The sequence below is a fragment of the Miscanthus floridulus genome, chromosome 8 (genome assembly GCF_019320115.1).
Source record: "Miscanthus floridulus cultivar M001 chromosome 8, ASM1932011v1, whole genome shotgun sequence".
Taxonomy (NCBI): domain Eukaryota; kingdom Viridiplantae; phylum Streptophyta; class Magnoliopsida; order Poales; family Poaceae; genus Miscanthus; species Miscanthus floridulus.
This window is the reverse complement of record NC_089587.1, coordinates 13,646,910-13,665,369: the sequence shown is the minus strand read 5'-3', so window position 1 is coordinate 13,665,369 and position 18,460 is coordinate 13,646,910. Positions and strand designations below refer to the sequence as shown.

General features: G+C 43.9%; 3 protein-coding genes and 1 pseudogene across 4 annotated transcripts; 1 reads left to right on the top strand and 3 right to left on the bottom strand.

The window, feature by feature from the left end:
* Positions 1–2,047: 2,047 nt before the first annotated feature.
* LOC136471155 (early nodulin-like protein 18) lies at positions 2,048–3,066 on the bottom strand. Its single transcript, XM_066468884.1, has 2 exons — positions 2,840–3,066; positions 2,048–2,751 (listed from the first exon to the last, which is right to left on the bottom strand). Exons 1-2 carry the CDS (start codon positions 3,015–3,017, stop codon positions 2,048–2,050), a joined length of 882 nt encoding a protein of 293 aa, XP_066324981.1. The 5' UTR covers positions 3,018–3,066.
* Positions 3,067–4,155: 1,089 nt separating this feature from the next.
* On the bottom strand, positions 4,156–5,918 carry LOC136471154 (CRIB domain-containing protein RIC10-like). The gene is made up of 5 exons (XM_066468883.1): positions 5,792–5,918; positions 5,457–5,547; positions 5,160–5,254; positions 4,962–5,049; positions 4,156–4,557 (listed from the first exon to the last, which is right to left on the bottom strand). Exons 2-5 carry the CDS (start codon positions 5,512–5,514, stop codon positions 4,328–4,330), a joined length of 471 nt encoding a protein of 156 aa, XP_066324980.1. The 5' UTR covers positions 5,515–5,547; positions 5,792–5,918; the 3' UTR covers positions 4,156–4,327.
* Positions 5,919–9,145: 3,227 nt separating this feature from the next.
* On the bottom strand, positions 9,146–12,092 carry LOC136468589 (uncharacterized; annotated as a pseudogene).
* A 387-nt stretch (positions 12,093–12,479) lies between these two features.
* LOC136471153 (uncharacterized) lies at positions 12,480–17,807 on the top strand. 2 transcript variants are annotated; one of them, XM_066468881.1, is made up of 17 exons: positions 12,480–12,878; positions 13,101–13,262; positions 13,350–13,478; positions 13,582–13,764; positions 13,851–13,908; positions 14,056–14,106; positions 14,186–14,268; positions 14,539–14,626; positions 14,808–14,852; positions 14,922–14,996; positions 15,104–15,172; positions 15,659–15,774; positions 16,298–16,410; positions 16,641–16,720; positions 16,896–17,016; positions 17,125–17,191; positions 17,309–17,807. In XM_066468881.1, exons 1-17 carry the CDS (start codon positions 12,559–12,561, stop codon positions 17,439–17,441), a joined length of 1,893 nt encoding a protein of 630 aa, XP_066324978.1. In that variant the 5' UTR covers positions 12,480–12,558; the 3' UTR covers positions 17,442–17,807. The 2 variants fall into 2 exon arrangements, with proteins under 2 accessions (XP_066324978.1, XP_066324979.1); XM_066468882.1 differs by lacking the exon at positions 13,350–13,478 and having other exon boundaries at positions 12,481–12,878; positions 17,309–17,805.
* Positions 17,808–18,460: the final 653 nt, after the last annotated feature.

The window sequence follows — 18,460 nt, the reverse complement described above, 5'->3', positions numbered from 1 at the left end:
CCCCTCTTGATTCGCATCCGTCGAGGAACCAGAGGGCCGAATCCCGCGTCGTCGACGTCGCCGGCGTTCCCGGTGCTCCGGCCGCCAAGGTACTGTAAACCCTAACCCTAACTAGATCTGCTACTGATTCTTTGTTTATGTGTGAAGCCGTTGAGGAACCGGGCGCCGGCGAGTGACGATGGCCCGCTCCTCCGACGAGACCATTGAGGTCAGCGCTAACGATGAGAGGCGGATGTGCGGGCTAGCCGGAGATGACGACGAGGATGACCTGCGTGAGTTTTACCTAGACAGGTTTTTAATGAGGCAGCCATTGCACTAAAGCTCCAATAAAATTTTATTTTGTTCTCTCTGGTCTGTTTCTGTGTTTGTGATCTTCTGAAGTTTCTGTTAAAGTTTGAACTTGTATCTCTGCTGTCAAAGTGTGATCTTCTAAAGTTTGATGTATTGTACAAGTTTCTGTTAAAATTCTGAAGTTTCTGAGGTGTTTGGCACTTTTAGTGCCAGTGCTGGCACGAGCACTACGGGCTGCCGTGCCCAGTGGCACGGCCCGGCATGCCTAAGCCATGATAGTGCCGTGCCTGGGCCGCTGAGTCGGCATGGCGGCACTATCAGACACGGCACGGCTAACATGCCGTGCCGCGTAGTGCCGTGCCTGGCCGTGCCAGTGCCAGTGCCGTGCCGGGCGACCCGTTTGGCCATATATACGGATGTGGGACAAGAGTGGGAGTCGCGGGGTCGTGCGCGTGGCCCACCTGTCGGCGCTAACAGGAGTTAGGGAGGTGCTCGTGGCATAGGCCTCGTTCGGCCGACACAAAGTACGGTTCACAGCTGAAAACACTGTCCACGCTGAAATTTTGTGAGAGAAAAATACGATTCCAGATGAAAAAAGAAGCGGATCAAGGTTCAAGGTCAGCCGAACAAGGCCATAGCGGCTTCACCACGGAATGTGAACGGATCCTCTTTATCTTTTTAGGAGTATAGATTCTTTGACGAAAACTTGCTACTGTAGCTGCACCACTTGGTGTTATTGTACCACTAAATATCTCTTTTAGAAAGACGGTAGTAGGAAACAAGTTAACAAAGTGGCAGCATAGTAGCTAGAATAGCGAACATTCATTTAACATTGGGAAGGATGCCTTTTTTTTCCTTGTTAAAAAATAATGAATACTTCTAGGTAAACTCAATGTATAGATACCAATATCAACACAAGGTTGTATGTGTCCCAAAAAAATTGACGGTTCAATATACCGCTAAAAGTAAAAAAAAATTATGGGGTTCCGAAAGAGGAGGGGGGATTTACTCTTACAAAAGACAATTTAGCAAGAAAAAACTGGAATGGAAATAAATTGTGTGCTTTCTGCTGGACGAATGAAACTATCCAGCATCTCTTTTGATTGCATATACGCTTACTCTGTTCTAGGGCTGAAACCTCCTAGAGATGTACACAACCTTTTTTAATGCATGATACAAACATGGTATAAGTTCAAATAAGTCCTTAGTGTTGATAGAATGGGTAGTTATTTGTTGAACAATGTATCTTATAAAAAATTGAAGTCATTTTTGACAAATATCGACGTAAAACTTTTGTAGATACTGTTTAGAAAAACTCATTGGTTGAGCCATTCGGCGCAATTGCAGCAAGGTAAAAATAAAAGGAACACATCTTCCAAGTTTGTCAATCACTAGAGACCGTCGTGATGAACTTCTTTATCTACTTTGGATGGCCAATTAATTTTAAAATTGAGTTTTGAGTTTGACACTTGTGGTTTTTTACTTAAAATTATAATGATTGGTTTGAATCTCTTGGTTTCGAGAGATAGCCGGATTTGTTTCCTTCATAAATTTTTTTTCCCAAATTCTAGGCATAATGAACCGTTGATTTCTTATTCATCCGGCGGATAACGAATTTCTTATTCATCTGGAGGAAAACGAATGCAAGATTTAGCAACAACATGCACAAATCGCATGTCTTTAGTTACATGTAAACACATATTTACTCGAGTCTTCCGTTCGTTGTATCGTGTTCGTGTCCACAGTCCACTTCACTTCATAGAGCAAGCATGGTGTAGCCAAGGATGCAGGCCCCGAAGGAGCTGGCCAAGCCTGTGGCCACCGTGAGGGCGGCGCCATTCTTGTCCTTGGAGCCGGCGGGAGGCGACGATGCCGTGCCCGTCGAGTTAGTCGTCGACCCATGTGCGCTCGGAGCCGGAGAGCTCGCCGAGGGCGCCGGCGGTGCCTGCGGGGCACCGGCCGGGGCTGGTGGCGGCGGTGGGGTTGACGACGCCGGAGGAGGCGACGATGCGCTCGGAGCAGGGGGTGACGACGATGCGGCCGGCGGCGTTCTCGGTGTCTTGGTGGGAGCAGAGGCCGGAGGCGGAGCCGAATTGGCTGGCGGCGCCGGTGGCGACCCCGTGGTCGGGGCGCCCTTAGGAGCGGGCGACGACGGTGGGGGCGGGGTGGAGCTGGCGGGAGGGGGCGATGCCGGCGACGCCGGCGGCGGCGCCGTGCTCGGAGCCTGCGCGCCGCCGCCGGTGCCGTTGCTGCGGGCGGCGAGGACCATGACGATGAGCTTCTCGTTGGCGCGGCAGTTGGCCTCCACGCCGCTGATGAAGAAGAGCGGGCCGGAGCGGTCGAGCGTGACCACGGTGTCGCCGTCGTCGAACTTCTTCACGTACGACGACGTGTTGCAGGCGTTGTAGTCCGCCGGCTCCACCAGCAGCACTGAGTCCTGGTCCTTGGGGTACACGAACACTACGGGCACAAGCAAAAACCGTCAATGGCGTCGTGCACGGCGTATGCATTGGACATTTGGACATGCATGTAAACCAATCTCAATTACCTAGGGAGTCTCCGATCTGAAACCTCGTCCTCTCCGCCCAAGTGTTGAAGGGCTCCGCGCCGGCGGTGGGCACGCTCCAGCCATTGGCGCCGCCGACCGTGAACTGCGTTCCGCCGGCGACCGCAGCGGCAATGGCGAAGCAAGCAAACGCAAGACCGTAGCTACTTGACTTCGCCATGGGTGAGAAGAGAAGCTACGCAGGTAGCTAAATTTAGGCTTTTGCAAGTGATCTTGTGCTGGCTGGAGGTTGAAGAAGCACGGGCTTGCATTGCTGCGTATTTGTAGGTGTCAATGGCTGGGGCTTTACAAGCTGTAGGGTTCCTTGCTTTCCATGGCCACGTTGAGCTGTGTTTCCAAAGCATATGGCACCTCGCTCGCCTTTCTATCTTGTCTAGCTCGGCTGTCTTCTCTCTGCTCTGCCTGCCTCCTGGTCCTGGATCCATAGCTTGGCTGAGGCATTGCCAATTGCATGCCGCTGGAATATGCATCGCTTGTGCACTGGTCCATGCATGGTTCATGGACAATTGTCACTCTCCAAACAATTCATTGTTTGTCAATGCCGCGCCGTCAGCACACGTGGCACGTTGTGATACGCCTTGGTCAGAGAACAATGTGCTAATAACCTAGTTAAGTGGATCAATGAATCCTTCGTAGAGACCTGTTTTTTTTAATGATATAACTACTGAAGGTTAATAAAAGGTTGTTTCAGAAAGTTTCACCTTTTTTGTCCATGCAAGGCTCCTCTGTCATTCTGTGTCATCTCTGCACTGCAGGCTGTATGGCATGTCATAGGGTTCTTGACCTTGGTGCTGAGGTTATGCTTCCTCCACTTACAGGGAAAAACAGAAATGCAGCTGCAGGCTGCAGCATCACAAAGAAGCATTTTTTTTCTGATGATTTTTGTTGCCAACTTTTCAGCCAGTCCAGCTTTCTTTTTTCCCTCACAATACTTAAACAAAGTGCTTAAGATCGACATGATGCAAGCAACACGGCATCATGTTTGTCGATGGCACGTCTGTCATGGCGTGGATACACCGCTTTGTAGGGCCTGGCCAGCCTCTCATACATCAGTTCATGGCATAATCGATGGCGGTACTCAGAACATAGCCATGCCAACTAGTCCCTGACAGTTGTATATCTTCACACAAAATAATAATAAAAAATCCTGAAACAAGAAGCTGTCTGTGCTTGGCTGTAAACGTGCTTGAAAAAAAAATGTGAAGCTTTGCACGGTGGTCTACAATCTGGTCAGCCAGAGATTCTGTACTAATTAACAAGCGCGTGTTCAGCATTAACTTGAGTCAACTTCCCTTTCCATTTCCAACTACACCTTACTGCAAAGATTCTGAGAAAAAAAAAAGACAAAGAATCAAACAATTCCAAACCAAGCTGTCTCCCTAAACCGAAAGCATTTACATTTACAGTTACAGGCATGGCGATCGATCTGCATTCACACATGGTTGTTTCTGTCCTGCCGCCGTGCGCCATTCAGGCGACCCGGAACCCTCTCTGTGACTCGCTGAAGGCATCGTACGCCGTCGCAAATGAGGCTCTGGACCTCGAGGAAGATGACCTTGCTGACGAAGCAGGCGACGACGCCCTGTTCTTCTTCCTCCTCGCCTTCCTCGCCCCCCTTGGAGGCATGTCTGCGTTCTCTTGCCCGGGCCTGTTGTCCTGGAACATCTCAATCGGCACCATGCTTCTTGGCTGTTCAAAGTCTGCAACGGATTAAAATTTAGAAAATTCAGCTCAGAAAGGATCTGTGAGATTCTTTCAACAGTTATTTTTGTTCATTATTACAACTTGCCTACATGCAGGCGACCAAGAGGTGCAGTCCTTGGTGTAGAGTAGACGTGTAGTGGTGTGCCACTAATATCATTATGAAATAGGACAAGAAGATTCAGGCGCCTAATCATAAGCACAAATGATTACTCGTGCTGCCTGTATGATTATGACGCACAGATTTGTTTAAGGGCGTGGCTGGAATGTCGTATGCAACATCAACTTCATTTATCTTTCTGAAAGTATTGACTCATTATGCCATTTAATTAGTCTGTTTTTTTTTTGTCTCGACTGAATTTTTTTGAAGGGCAAGCAATGTCAGAGCAGAGGTGAGAATCACCTGCAGAAGCCCAAGAAGTCTGCCTTGACTGCGCAGCTGTGCTCACAGAGCCTGCTGATAAATCATCTGTTCCCTTGAATTCAGCCATCTAAGAGTAAAAAAAAGGTACATCACCATCAGTTAAAGAACTATGTGGAATAATGTAAACTCATGACAACAAATAAAGCATGATGCTGCATATTTTTATGATATTCTTACCCAGCTTGGAGATGTGTCACTGGTGCCCAGACCTATGTGAGCCACATGCTTTACATCTGTAGGGTACCCAATCTCCATCTCATGCTCCTTGTGCACTGCAAAAGAGCAGATGTCTAGTCAGGTACTTGTGCTTTCACCATTTGCTTTTAAGTTGGTACTGCTTTTTCATACATTTTACTATTGAAACTTTTAGAATCTGGATGTGGATGTAGAAACCAATTCAAAGAAACTCAAGCCAAGTAATGCAAAAAATGCAGAAGTAAAGTAAAAATATAGAAGGATGGGTGGGATTATTACCAAACATTTGAGAAATTATCTTCAGCCCTTTGAAGATCCCCTTCATCTTTATCGCCATTGGTGAAACCCTTTGATGGAAGAGAAAGAGCTCCTGCAAGAATGTAGAATAAGATCAAATGTTCTTGGAGTACGAAAAAAATATTTTAGCTTTCATGCTACAAAAGATACACTAAAACATGGCAAGGAAAAAAGAGACAACAAGGATACAATTTGCATGAATGACAAGGATACACATATCTCCTGAATGTTCACATTGAAGAAAAGATTGCCAGAGGCTTGTGCATACAGTAGAATGGATCACAAACAGAAAAAACAAAGCACAGCCGCCATCTTACCTCTGGAATTATTCTCTCAGTTTGTAGAACTCCGACTAGCAGCTTTCGCTTCTGAATCGTTAGACCAAAGTTCACTCTGAAGATGAAGAGCAAAGCAGAAGCAGATGAGAACAAGCAGTTTGGTTTAGAGGGGTACGAAACAGAGGGAGCTAAATCTTCCAAGAAGGTAGCATAGAACCTCCTTAAATATGGTGACAAGTTAGTTGGGAACAACTCTTGTTGTCGCTGTTCTTTTATTTTATTCTGTATAATTGCAACCAGGCTTTTCTGAAAAATAGACGATACTTGACTGTTCTAGCTTGCAAGCTAGCTGTACATGGATTTCGTTTATGCAGTGATCATTTCTTTAGATGTCAATAGGAACTCATTGGCATTATCATATACTCAGTTAGTAGTTGAACTTTTTATTTTTCTATATAATTTTCTGGAGAGACTGGGCTTCATCTCTCCTTGCTTTGCCCCTTCGCAAAAGCCGTCTGGGATCAAGTGATAGCTTGGGAAAACTTTGTGGTGCAATGGCCACAACAAGGACCGGCCTCAGTTGCCGATTGGTGGGAGCAAGCGGCAAGCAAGATACAAAAGCAAGACAGCAGGCATTTCAATGGTATGGTGATTTACATTATGTGGAATTTGTGGAAGGAGAGGAATAGAAGGATCTTCGAAAATGTGCATAGGACGGCACAACAAGTCGCCTCAGATCAAAGAAGACATAGTGCAATGCCATAGGGCAATGAATTTTGGTGGGGGGCCAAACTAGCAGTGCGAGGCGTGTTTTCCTCCTCTATGGTCTTCGGACCACGGTGTTTTGGCACCTTAGGTTTCATGTGTACATAAACCTCTTTTTACTACTTAATTGAGTGACAGAGCTCCTGCCTTTTACTTTAAAAAAATATATTTCTAGAGAGACTGGGCACGACTTTTTTTTCTGAAGAAAGCTGGATTGTTCCCTCTGAAATTTTAACTGTCAACCGTCAAGTTCTTTCCACATTTTTCTGATTCGCCATACAAACGAAACCAACATCAACGGCTCAGTTACACAAGGCCTTAAAGGTTCCAGGCCCAATGTTTGCTCAAATCTGTTAACGAAGCTCACATGTGCCTCATGGTCCTTGCACTTCCGAGTTCCAACCAACACTGCATACTACTGTTTCATTGCTGGTAGCAGCAAAGCCTAGACTCAGGACCAGTAAGCTTAGTTGGAAATCTCATCTCAGAATATCGCGAAACTTATTCTTTTGTTCCTGATGAATGAGAGATGTGCATAAAGCTTACATGTAACATGAGCAGATGGAATTCATGCAGATCTGGGAGAGTAGCACAACATCAAGTAGACACTACAGTTATGAGATTTGATTCTATCTTGGAAGTCACACGTCTGACCTACCTATTTGATGAATGGTGACCTGTCCCATTCCATCAGATCAACAAAGCTTTATATCATGAACAGTTCTATGTATTCCCTTGGGTTAGTTTATATATGTGAAATTTTCCATGCTGATAGGCACAACATCAGCAGCCAATCCCTAGAGGCTGCTTGCCTTATCCTCTTATATTAAAATTTCTAATTAAATGGCTGAAAGTGTGACAGATGATGCCATCAATCTCAGACCAATTAAACACAGCACAAAAGAAAATAAAATAAAATAAAAAAGGCAGTCTCTATCTTCCTGCAAATCAGAATTCGCCTGGTGTCCATCTTCTGACAATACTTTTCTAAACCTTTTCTAGAAAAAAATGCAGGAACCCATTTCTATGGTGCAGAAATAGTAGGTGACATCCATCTATCATGTGCTTTGTGACCTGAGCATTTTCTGAATTGCTTGGTGATGGCGTGATACAATGTCCAAAATAAACCTTTAGATTATCGCAACGTAGAAAACCCTGTTTTCTGAGCTTTGGAGGTAAAAGCCTGCATTATGGCTTTTTTATGCATATGAAGCAATGTGTATTCTGCAAATAAGAGTTTGCTGGTGAAAACTCATGACCAGAGAAATGAGCACAGCTAGCTAAGCCTGAATTACGCGTTTCTGAACTTGCTGAGTGTTGCATGCCTGTAATCTAAGCTGTTGCCGACTGGATTAAGAAGGGAGATTTGAGATGTGCATTTCCATTTCGTATGGAAGAGAAGAGAATAGCAGATCACATTGCATGGTTGGCTCCGATTTGGCAGGTGATGGGCGTCCACGCGACAAGATCGGGTCATGCCTCGCATCTTGCCCACCAATACCGTTGCAAGTCGTGGCAAGATCATCAAGTGGCATCTTTTTAAAAAGAAAAGAAAAGAAAAAATAAACCATACATTTACCAAAACCAAGTTCTACTCTCTCTCTCTCTCTCTCTCTCTCTGTTGTATTCATGTTATTCTTTTCGTGGCCAGGTCACAGAGAGTCACAGACTACCTCTGTTGAGTTGAAATCCAAATTGGTAAAAATAGTTTTTAGTGTAGCAAAAAGGGTAGTTGAAATACAACATAAATCCATTTATCTCCCGTAGAATGGAGTACACTTCTTTGTCTTTCACAAAAAAATTGATGGATTCTGCAAACACAAGAACAGATCCACAAAAATTTAGTTAACAGCACAATTTCCCTTCACCCAAAAGCAAATGCAGATCGACAAAATCCAATTTACCATCAAAATGTTTGCGACGAATGGCTTTATTAGGACCGATTAAGACCTTGTTCGGTTCATGGGAATCCAATCCGCAAGCTAATTTTTTCCACCCCGGGAATGAGTGGATCCCTGGCTGTCACTCCAATCCCTATTGGGGATCATTACCTCTTAGCCTTAATCCATGTTCTCTGTTTGTTGTTCGGTTAGGCCAGGGATCGTTACAATTCAGTGCACACGTGTCCATAGCCATTTCCATTGATCTGGTTTGCACCCATAATAAAGCAAAACATGATCTGAGACAGTATGCTTATCATAATCACAAATGTAATCACTCAGTACAGCCTAGCACTGTTTCATCATCAGATGGGGCCATTATACATTCCGATCACACATAGTACATTAGAGACGTCTCTCAAAGCCACAACAAGCACAGATGAATTTCAGCTCTGACAATCCTTGCAAAAAATAGTTGAAATCTAAAAGGCTAACACCTTAGAAGCTGCCACGAATCAGTGTTGAATTTGAGCAGTTGTTGTTGCCAGGCTTTATACAACAGTTGAACTAGGCTTCAGAAACAGTCGCCAGGTATAATAAATTGTTGTGCTCAGAAATCATCACATTGATTTCTTTTCTTCATATATAACTGATGATGGCACTGATTCAGAAAACATCAGCCAAAAACCGCCCAAAGAGGGGAAAAAACTACTACCCCTACTGGTACCCAAATTATGCCAAACTTTGATGAGCTCCCTCTCATGGAACAGGGGTGGTCGCCTCTGGACCAAGTTACTACTGAACGAATCCAATCAGATATCCATTGCTTGAGAGCTCGATGATGCGCCCTTCTTCCTCCTTTTCTTTTTCTTGGAGTCCTTACCCTGCCTCATGGCATCGTCCTTTGCACCTGCAGGTAGCTACGTTGCTAGCAGATGCTGATGGATTGCAGCAAATGGGTCAAGCTGGAACTGCAGGTTGTCCAGTAGAGCCTTGAGATGAGCAGCCTCCCGTAGCCTGGACAAGAAATTCGGGTTTAGAGTCCAAAAGTACAGTTGAGAAACATTTCGGGTTTAGTCCAAAACTACAGTTGAAAAACGTGAAGACCTGAAGCAAGGTGTGAAGAGAGGATTACACTAATGTCTGTCTTGACTTGCAGTTCAGCTTTGCTTCAGTCTTCTGCTCTGGTGCAGCTGGTTCTGGGAGGAACTCGGACAGTGCCGAGAGATCATATGCTTTCAGTTTCTTCTGATGCCAACTCTGTATTTTTCTGCTGAACAAAAAAATTGAAACAGATAGTAAAACATTGGCATCATAATGAAAAGTGAAAGGAAATGCAAATTATACAAATATGATGACAAGTGCATGTGAATTTACATATTGGATCCATATCAATAGTGTATGGTGCACACTGCAATAGCAATACAAAAGAAAATAAATATGCCAAGCCGTAGGAGTCTACTTTGGAATGGAGTAGACCTCTAAAAATATCCACAAACATATAAGTAGCTAAGTGAACGCGACAAAAGGATTTCAAGTTAGTTTTAAGTTCCCATCAATTGGCAAATCATGACTGTAAAAATCTGTTTATGGTGACATGGTTATTTGCTTTATGGTGCATGCATATACATGAACATGTGAATGACATTGGAATATTGCCCTTCTGCAGCATTTGTTCACTACTACATCAGGAACACACAGAATGATGTGGGGCATACAGGAAACTGGCGCTACACCATAAGACTGACCAAATACACATCAATAAGGACTTATTACAACAGAGACAAATACGCTAATGTCGCTGACACTTTGAAATTTGAACCATTTATTGATGTTATAAACTGTGGAACAAAAAAAAAACACATCTTCCGTCAGAAGTGGAAATTTTCCTGTGTATCCACCTAGGCAATTTTCCTAATCCCTGACTTGAGGACAGGCTGGCATTGCTAGGGCAATGGTTGCACCTGAGCAACTGCTCTAAGTGATATTCTAAGTGATATTCTCAAATAACGCTGATGTGGCGTGCTAATTGTATGTCAACAAGTTCGGTGACGTAGATGACACCGCCATACAAGTTTTGAGACTCAAATATCAAAACTAGATAGTTGGGGACCTAAGTGACACCTGTTAGAGGCGTATGTCATGGGCCTATCAGGCCTAAAGTGGCAGTATAGCCCATTAGTGTTATGGTTAATTAGAGATAAAGGTGTCTTCCTTAGGAGTCAAGTAAGCCATGCTTAGAGGTCAAGTAAACATCTCTATATAAGGAGAGGGGATGTATCAATTTAATCAAACAATAATTAGAAGAAAAAACCTTCTCTATTGCTCCGCCGTGGGCAAGGCCCCCCGGCCGGCCCCCTCTCTCCCTCGCAACCATAGCAGCCACATAACACACCACAGTACAAGTTCAAGGACTCAAATATTAAAAATCGAGAGTTAGGGACCCAGATTACACCACCGTACAAGTTTAAGAACCGCTCGTGGATTTTACTCTAAGATTTACTTTACATTGGCAGAAAACTAATGCTTAAACAGTCTTTAATTACTCAAATGAAATCAAAACTTCAGAGTTTAACAGAAATGGAAATTCCAGGAAAAATCAATTATATATGCTAATGAAGGAGAGGAATTTTAAGTACCTTACTGATAGTCTTCTTAGTGTTTAAGGAAGTAACTGCATCTTTTACTTCTGGAATAACAAAACAACACTTTCAGGAGTTAGAGCACAAATTATGGTAAATGAAATAAGCCATGTTGTTATGCAAAAAAAAAGGAAGGTAAGGAAATGCAAATGGAATGCATGAAACATGAAAGACCCAACTTGAAAAGGGTCCTGTTAAAACTTAGAAGTGAAATTTCATAAAGTATGCGCAATACAGTATATGAAGCTAAGATCTTCTCCATTACACTATGCAAATCAAAGAATGAAAATACTCCTTCACTGCCTACAGTGTAGAAACTAGCAGGGGGGCATTTGCAACCACAAACTAACCCCTAAATACCAAACCACTTGAGTTGAACAATGCAGGCCCCCCCAAGTACTAACTTTGCTGAAAATTTCTGCTATGCTAACTATTTGGTGCAACTTCCATTCTTCTATAGAGACTTGGAAGAGCTACTGCCCTTCCTCAAAAATATGTCAGCCTGTTCGCTTGCTCGTATCTGGCTTATCAGCCAACGAATAGTATTTTTCTCTTACACCAAACCAGTCAACAGTACTTTCAACCATGGCTTATAAGCTAAACCAGACCAAACGAACAGGGCGCATGTTCACCAACAGCAGGAAGTTGTTATGGCAAAAGCCAATGCCTGTATCCTAAGGTCAGCACTTCAGTTGGTTCTTCCGTACAATCAAACTTTTAACCCTCAACATCATCCTACCTACATATGTCTGGCTTATACGTACATCTAGTTAAACAGGTAGTAAAAGACAGATGACATAAACAGCATGATGGAATCTATGAATAAGGATCATATCAGGAAAAAAATTGTCAACTTAACATAAGTTCACACCTACTTGTGTAAAAGCTGAGCTTCTTTTCCAATTTCTGCTTAGATTTGAGCTCATGCTTCTTAGACGAGCCAGTCCTGCAGGCATTTTTCAACAAGGAGGAACTTTCAGAAATGCAGTGGCCATGGCCAGAGAACAAAAATAGCATGGTCTACTTCAGACATGTCTAAACAATGGCAATATTTTTTTTGGTTAAGCTTCGGGGGGGGGGGGGGGGGGGTGGAAGGGGCGAAGCCCTCCAAGTTTTAGTTTACAAGAACAAAACAAACCGAAGCAATGAAATGAAACGATTACATAGGAACAGAAGCTCTCCAGTGAGCAGGCCAGAGTGGCGTTCCTTCTAAACAATGCCAGTATTGTAATCAAGCACTACAGAACAATAACTTCCTTAGCCTTCAACTACAAACAATCGAAGTGACAAATGACCTTAATACTATCTCCAACATCCTAATGCATCAAATACCTAAGCGTTGGTCGATGAACGCCTGTACTAAAACGTATTTTATAACTACGTCTTCTCCGCAGCGGTCGCGGAATCTACAGCGGCACGGCGCACACACAAGTCACCATTCACCAGCAGAAAGATTCCGCCCATCGCCCACTGCGCACTGGGCACGGGCTTCCAGGTGAAGAACCCAAGCACAACCCACATGTCACCGGCGGCGAGGCGCCTCCTGCTCGCCGGAGCCGCTCGTCGCCGCCGCTTCTCCACGGACTCCGCGGCGTCGGACCCGTCCCGGCCGTCGCAGCAGCTGCCCAAGGGCAAGCGGTGGGACGCGGTGGTGATCGGCGGCGGCCACAACGGCCTCGTCGCGGCCGCCTACCTCGCCCGCGCGGGCCGCTCCGTCGCCGTGCTTGAGCGCCGGGGCATCCTGGGCGGCGCGGCGGTCTCGGAGTCGGACCTTGTCCCCGGATTCCGCTTCTCCCGCTGCAGCTACCTCCTCAGCCTCCTCCGCCCCGCCATCCTCCGGTGAGTAACCACCCCAAAGGATACGTCCTTTGCGATTACCACACCTCGGTTCCTGTTACATTCATGCGCCGCAGCCTTGCACTTAGATGCTTTCTATCAATGTCGGTTATTCTCCTCTGTACACAACTCTGAACTGCATACTGATGTTTTGATTTGTATCTGGTGATGATGAGTTGATGACACTACTGCTGTTGTTGCGGGTGCTTGCATATATACTATAAGCGACCTGGAGCTGGAGAGGCACGGGCTGAAACTGCTGCCGCGGAGCCCTTCGTCGTTCACGCCATGCCTTGACGGCAGATACCTGCTTCTTGGTCCGGATGCAGAGCTAAACTTCTCAGAGATCAGCAAGTTCTCTAGGAAGGATGCAGAGGCATACCCAAGGTGCATTTTATCTTGGAATGATCTTAGATTAAATAAATGGTTAAGTTCCTGATTCCTGTGGTATCTATGTACATTAAAAAAAAAAAGGGCGTACCCAGTGCAGAGAGCTCCCGCTCTGTGCGGGGTCTGGGAAAGGGTGTCAGTGGCAAGCCTTACCCTCGCCTGTGCAATGCGAGGAGACCGCGACTCGAACCCGGGACCTTCCGGTCACAGGCGGTAAGACTCTACCGCTTGCACCAGGCCCGCCCTTCTGGTATCTATGTACATTGTATCTCTTTATTACAATGATGATCTTGGTAGGATCTGTATGTGAATGCAGATACGAGGAGAAGCTGGAGCAGTTCTGCAAGCTCATGGACTTTGTCATAGACTCGGCTCCACCCGAGCTGAGGCAGGAGGTCCACTTCTCAATGGTTGACAGGATGAAGCATAGGGTCGAGAAGTCAGCGTTCTGGGGCCACCTTTTTCGGCATGTGATGCAGCAGGGGCAGGCGAACATGGTGTGAGTACTAAGTACTGACCCCTTGTCAATGATTTGATCGGCACCATTTATGCAACCCTTTCTAAAAATCAAATTGTTGTCGGCAGGGAATTCTTAGACCTCCTCCTTTCTCCGGCATCGAAAATCTTGAACACCTGGTTTGAGGTCAGCATTAGTCCCATCTTAAACGCTTCTGCTCACATTGATCATATGAAGCAATTGTGTGGTTGCTTTATTTCAATTGACAGTCTGCATCTAATCTTCTTTGATCTGTGAACGAAAAGGCTTCTCATTGACTTCTTTCTACTGCAGAGCGAGATTTTGAAGGCGACTCTTGCAACTGACGCCGTGATAGGAGCTATGGTAAGGGTGCTTTGAATGAACTAAGCAAAATATTTTGCCTAGTATATTGGCATTTGACTGCTGGATATCTCTTTTATAGGCTGGTGTTCACACTCCAGGTTCTGGATATGTTCTCCTACACCATGTCATGGGGGAGACTGGTGGTCAACGTGGTGTTTGGGCGTATGCTTCTAACTTTGACTCTCTAAGATGCTTCTTATTTTTGTTATTTTCAGTAGGGAATCCCAAATGTTTCCTCAACTGGTGTGTATATCCACTGGCTGGGAAAACAAGTTTTCAAGGATTAGTGTTATAGAAAATGGCCTCATACAATGTAGTCAAATCTGCTTGTTAGTATGTTGGGTTCATTATTAGTTCTTTCGTCAGTTCATCTTTGTTTCAGTTTTCAGAAAACTTCTTGTTTAAGTAAAGAAAATAATACACTTGCTACAGGTATGTCGAAGGTGGTATGGGTTCAGTGTCATCGGCTATAAGCAAAGCAGCTCTTGAAGCAGGAGTGCAGATTGTAACAAATGCCGAGGTGCCTTTACAATTCTTATAGCATGTAGGGCTGCTCTTTGGCAGAGTAATTTTTCCAAATTGTTAAATGTAGTTCTCAAAGGAAAAAGATCATTTGTTTTATGTAGTGGCAATTTTTCATAGTTGTGGTTTACATTCCATATTAGGCATCTTGCTTGACTTGATCCTTTGTTCTTGTTTAGGTTTCCCAAGTAATGGTTAACAAAACTAGTGGAATGGTAAAAGGGGTAAGTACTTTGATTAACCTGTAAGTGCATTTCATTCCTTTCAACCTATTGAAAGATTGGGATTTGTAGGTAGCTTTGGCTGATGGAACAGTGGTGCACTCGCCAGTTGTTCTCTCAAATGCCACTCCATACAAAACATTTGTGGTAAGGAAAACTCAGAAATATGTAATATTGCAAAGATTTACAGCTCTAGTTTTGCTAGCATAACTAAGCAAATATTTTTTTATACTGATATGTGGTTTCTCTTGCAGGATCTAGTACCTTCTAGTGTTCTTCCGGAGGACTTCCTCTGTGCAATTAAGGCAGCAGATTACAGCTCTGTAAGAACTTGTGTACAAGCATATTTCAGTACTATAATAATGGTGTTTTCTTTTCAACCAAAGAAATTGCACCTAACAAATAGTCACTGAGTTGAAAAGCACCGTCATAACTATTTACACCAACATGCCTGTCTGTGGCATCTGTGAATGGGAAAACATTTTTTTAAAATGGAATGGGAAAGCATTATAAAACTTGAAACTTAGAGAAAGTCAACATGCCTGTCAGCATGTTGTTGATTATGATGTTGCGAATATTATTTGTTTCTTCTGCTTCTTTCATTCTTCACTACATGATGTTGATTGTTACCGTCTCCAAGATGTTTTTTCAAAATTCTATATTGGTAAAGTAGATATTCATATTTTATAGAATTACTCTTAAGATGAATAGTTTGAACATTCCGATAATCAACAGTGACTCTAACAACTAAAATATTATAACTCTGATCGATAATCGTTAATGATATAATATGATTTTTTGGGGGGCAGGCAACAACAAAGATTAATGTGGCTGTCGACAGGCTGCCACAGTTCCAGTGTTGCAAAGACAGCAACCCTGAAGGTGGTCCAGAGCACATGGGCACCATACACATTGGGTCCGAAAGGTATATAACTAAACTGACATATTTTTCATATTCAGTTGTCTTTGATCTTTATTTGCGGTTACTGGATAAACAAATAAGGTGTCAGATACTATTTATTATCACATTTATCCTTTTTGTTAATGTATTGCACATCTTCCCCCAGAGCCAACTTTTTTTAATGTATTGCACAGCCTGTGCTTATCAACATGAGTAGGACAAGGGAAATGATCTCTTAACTCAAGAATGTTATTACTCGATAATAAGTTGTGCTGTTCTGAAACAGTGCCCTGCACTAGTTATCCTGACTTTATTTACAAATTTTGTTACCTATATGTATAAATTGATGTAACCGCACTCATGTTATATGAGGCCAGCCTATAGTTAGATATTCATTCCTCATTCTTTTCTCATAAGGAAAGCCAGATGATCTGGCCTCTCATGTGATTGTGTGAAAACTATTTATTTGAGAAGAGAAATAGTATCACCTTGACTGAGTTATTCCACACTTAATGTCTTCTAATATGGAAATTCTGCTTTCTTCCAGCATGGAGGAAATTGACCTTGCATATAGGGAAGCAGCAGGCGGAGTCTCATCCAAAAGACCTGTTATAGAAATGACAATTCCTTCTGTCTTGGATAAGACCATCTCTCCACCAGGTATGCATGTTTCTTGTTCCCTCATCATTGCAGTGGCATTAGGCAAAATATATAGTGCAAACTATCTACTAAGACATATCTCACTATCCCAAAATCCCAATAGAGCAAGAAATTATATGGGGGCATGCGTCGTTAAACTGTCATACGATCTTACCGCTACTCTTTGTGTCCAAGGCAATTTCGTTCCTACTCTGACATCTTTTCCATCTTTTGCTTTATCCTTTCGATAGGTCAGCATGTTATTAATCTTTTTGTTCAGTACACACCCTACAAACTTTCAGAAGGCAGTTGGCAGGATTCTAATGTCAGAGTATGTTGATCTTACTCACACTTTTATCTCGCTATACATTCTGTGTTCACGTTTGCACATGCGGATGGCTCACAAATATTGTTAGCCATTGCTGCTAACACCATCTGTGGATAGACTTATTTGCTGGATTTACCGTCAGGCATCAGTAACCATTTTGATGGGAACTAATTTTCAGAAAGCCTTTGCTGAGCGATGCTTTTCTTTAATTGATGAATATGCACCGGGCTTTAGCTCATCGGTGGTAGGCTATGATATGCTGACTCCACCTGATCTTGAAAGAGAGTTTGGTCTAACAGGTATACACAGCCTTCTTCTGCATGTCATCTATACTTGATCCTTTCTGTTTTAATTTACTGTATCAATAGAAGACTTGGCGCTAATAAAACATGATTCACATTTCACAGGGGGAAACATTTTCCACGGTGCAATGGGCTTAGATTCTCTTTTCCTCATGAGGCCTGCCAAGGGATGGTAATAGTTGTCTATTGCATTGATCCTTTTTTTCTCCTTGCCAATCTTTGAAGCTTCAGTGTCAGAATCCGTGGCTTTGGGATCATGACTAACCTGTTTGCACTTTGGAGCATGCAGGTCAGATTACAGAACTCCTGTGAAGGGGCTGTACCTCTGCGGGAGCGGCGCACACCCAGGTGGTGGGGTGATGGGTGCGCCAGGACGCAACGCCGCCTCCATTGTTTTGGAGGACCTGATGAAGGCAAAATAGATGTAGCTCGCTGGAAACGGAGATGTCATTTTCATCATCAGGAGAAAAAAGAAAAGCCTGCAACAAACACATCATTCATTTGTTATGGTGCAATTTTAGTGCCATTCATTCATCGAAACTGAGTTTTGGTTGCGCAAGTTCCTTTTTTTGGAGAGTTATTGTCGCAATCCATAGTGGGACCCGGCGCTGGATCCAAACTCTCAGCGAGACTGATCATGTGAAGACTCATGAAACATTTTGGTCCGTATCCGGCGTGAAATTAGAATTGTGGTAAAATGTGGAGCCACCTCTTTGGACCACGGCCTATGGGCTTATTTTGTGATGAAACAACCAATCACGGCTCATTGGACATTTTTTTTTAGATAATGGATAAAACAAATATCCGACCTCTACATTCAAGGATGTACACAGTCCATTATTACAAAGTTTTGAAAGAAAAAATGAGAAAGCCATAGTCTTATAGATCGATCAGGACGCTAGTTCAAACAATATAAATGTTTCCATCCTTTATTGGATATCTCTAAAGCAATAATTTCTAATTTCTTGCTCATCGTTGAGAGCGCGTCCTTGGCTGTCTCATCACGCTGCAGCTGGGCCCAAGAGCGTAACCATTACGCTCCTCTAAAAATTACCTGCATAATTAGTTGATTAAGCCCATGCATATGCCAGAATCATGGCCTGTGGACTGCTCGAGTTGCTATTTTCTTGTACTACCCTCTCAAAAATAATCTACTTTATAAAAAAGTACCTTTCAAGCGGGCAGGCCACATCCGTCAGTGAGCATAGAGATACTAACGACGTGGCGTTGACAGATCAACTAACGGCATCCAACCAGCGAACCACAAGCGTGGCAGCGAAGCAGATGGTCGAGACGTTGACATTGAACGGGTCTCTCTCGCCTGCTCTGGAAAGCTCCGTTGCATATGCATTGAACGGTCTCTCTCGGCTGGCGGCACCCGGAAATTGCGTGGCGGAGCGGAGCGGAGGCGGGCTAGTCTCACACGGCACGAAACCGTCAC

Excerpts from the sequence above, each read along its gene's own strand:
- LOC136471155 (XM_066468884.1), bottom strand. The coding sequence starts at position 3,017 with ATGGCGAAGTCAAGTAGCTACGGTCTTGCGTTTGCTTGCTTCGCCATT. Across the intron at positions 2,752-2,839 it reads TCAGATCGGAGACTCCCTAG|TGTTCGTGTACCCCAAGGAC; the intron begins GTAATTGAGATT and ends TTGTGCCCGTAG.
- LOC136471154 (XM_066468883.1), bottom strand. The coding sequence starts at position 5,514 with ATGGCGATAAAGATGAAGGGGATCTTCAAAGGGCTGAAGATAATTTCT. Across the intron at positions 5,255-5,456 it reads GATAATTTCTCAAATGTTTG|TGCACAAGGAGCATGAGATG; the intron begins GTAATAATCCCA and ends GCTCTTTTGCAG. Across the intron at positions 5,050-5,159 it reads GTGACACATCTCCAAGCTGG|ATGGCTGAATTCAAGGGAAC; the intron begins GTAAGAATATCA and ends TTTTACTCTTAG.
- LOC136471153 (XM_066468881.1), top strand. The coding sequence starts at position 12,559 with ATGTCACCGGCGGCGAGGCGCCTCCTGCTCGCCGGAGCCGCTCGTCGC. Across the intron at positions 13,263-13,349 it reads GATGCAGAGGCATACCCAAG|GGCGTACCCAGTGCAGAGAG; the intron begins GTGCATTTTATC and ends AAAAAAAAAAAG. Across the intron at positions 14,107-14,185 it reads ACGCCGTGATAGGAGCTATG|GCTGGTGTTCACACTCCAGG; the intron begins GTAAGGGTGCTT and ends TCTCTTTTATAG.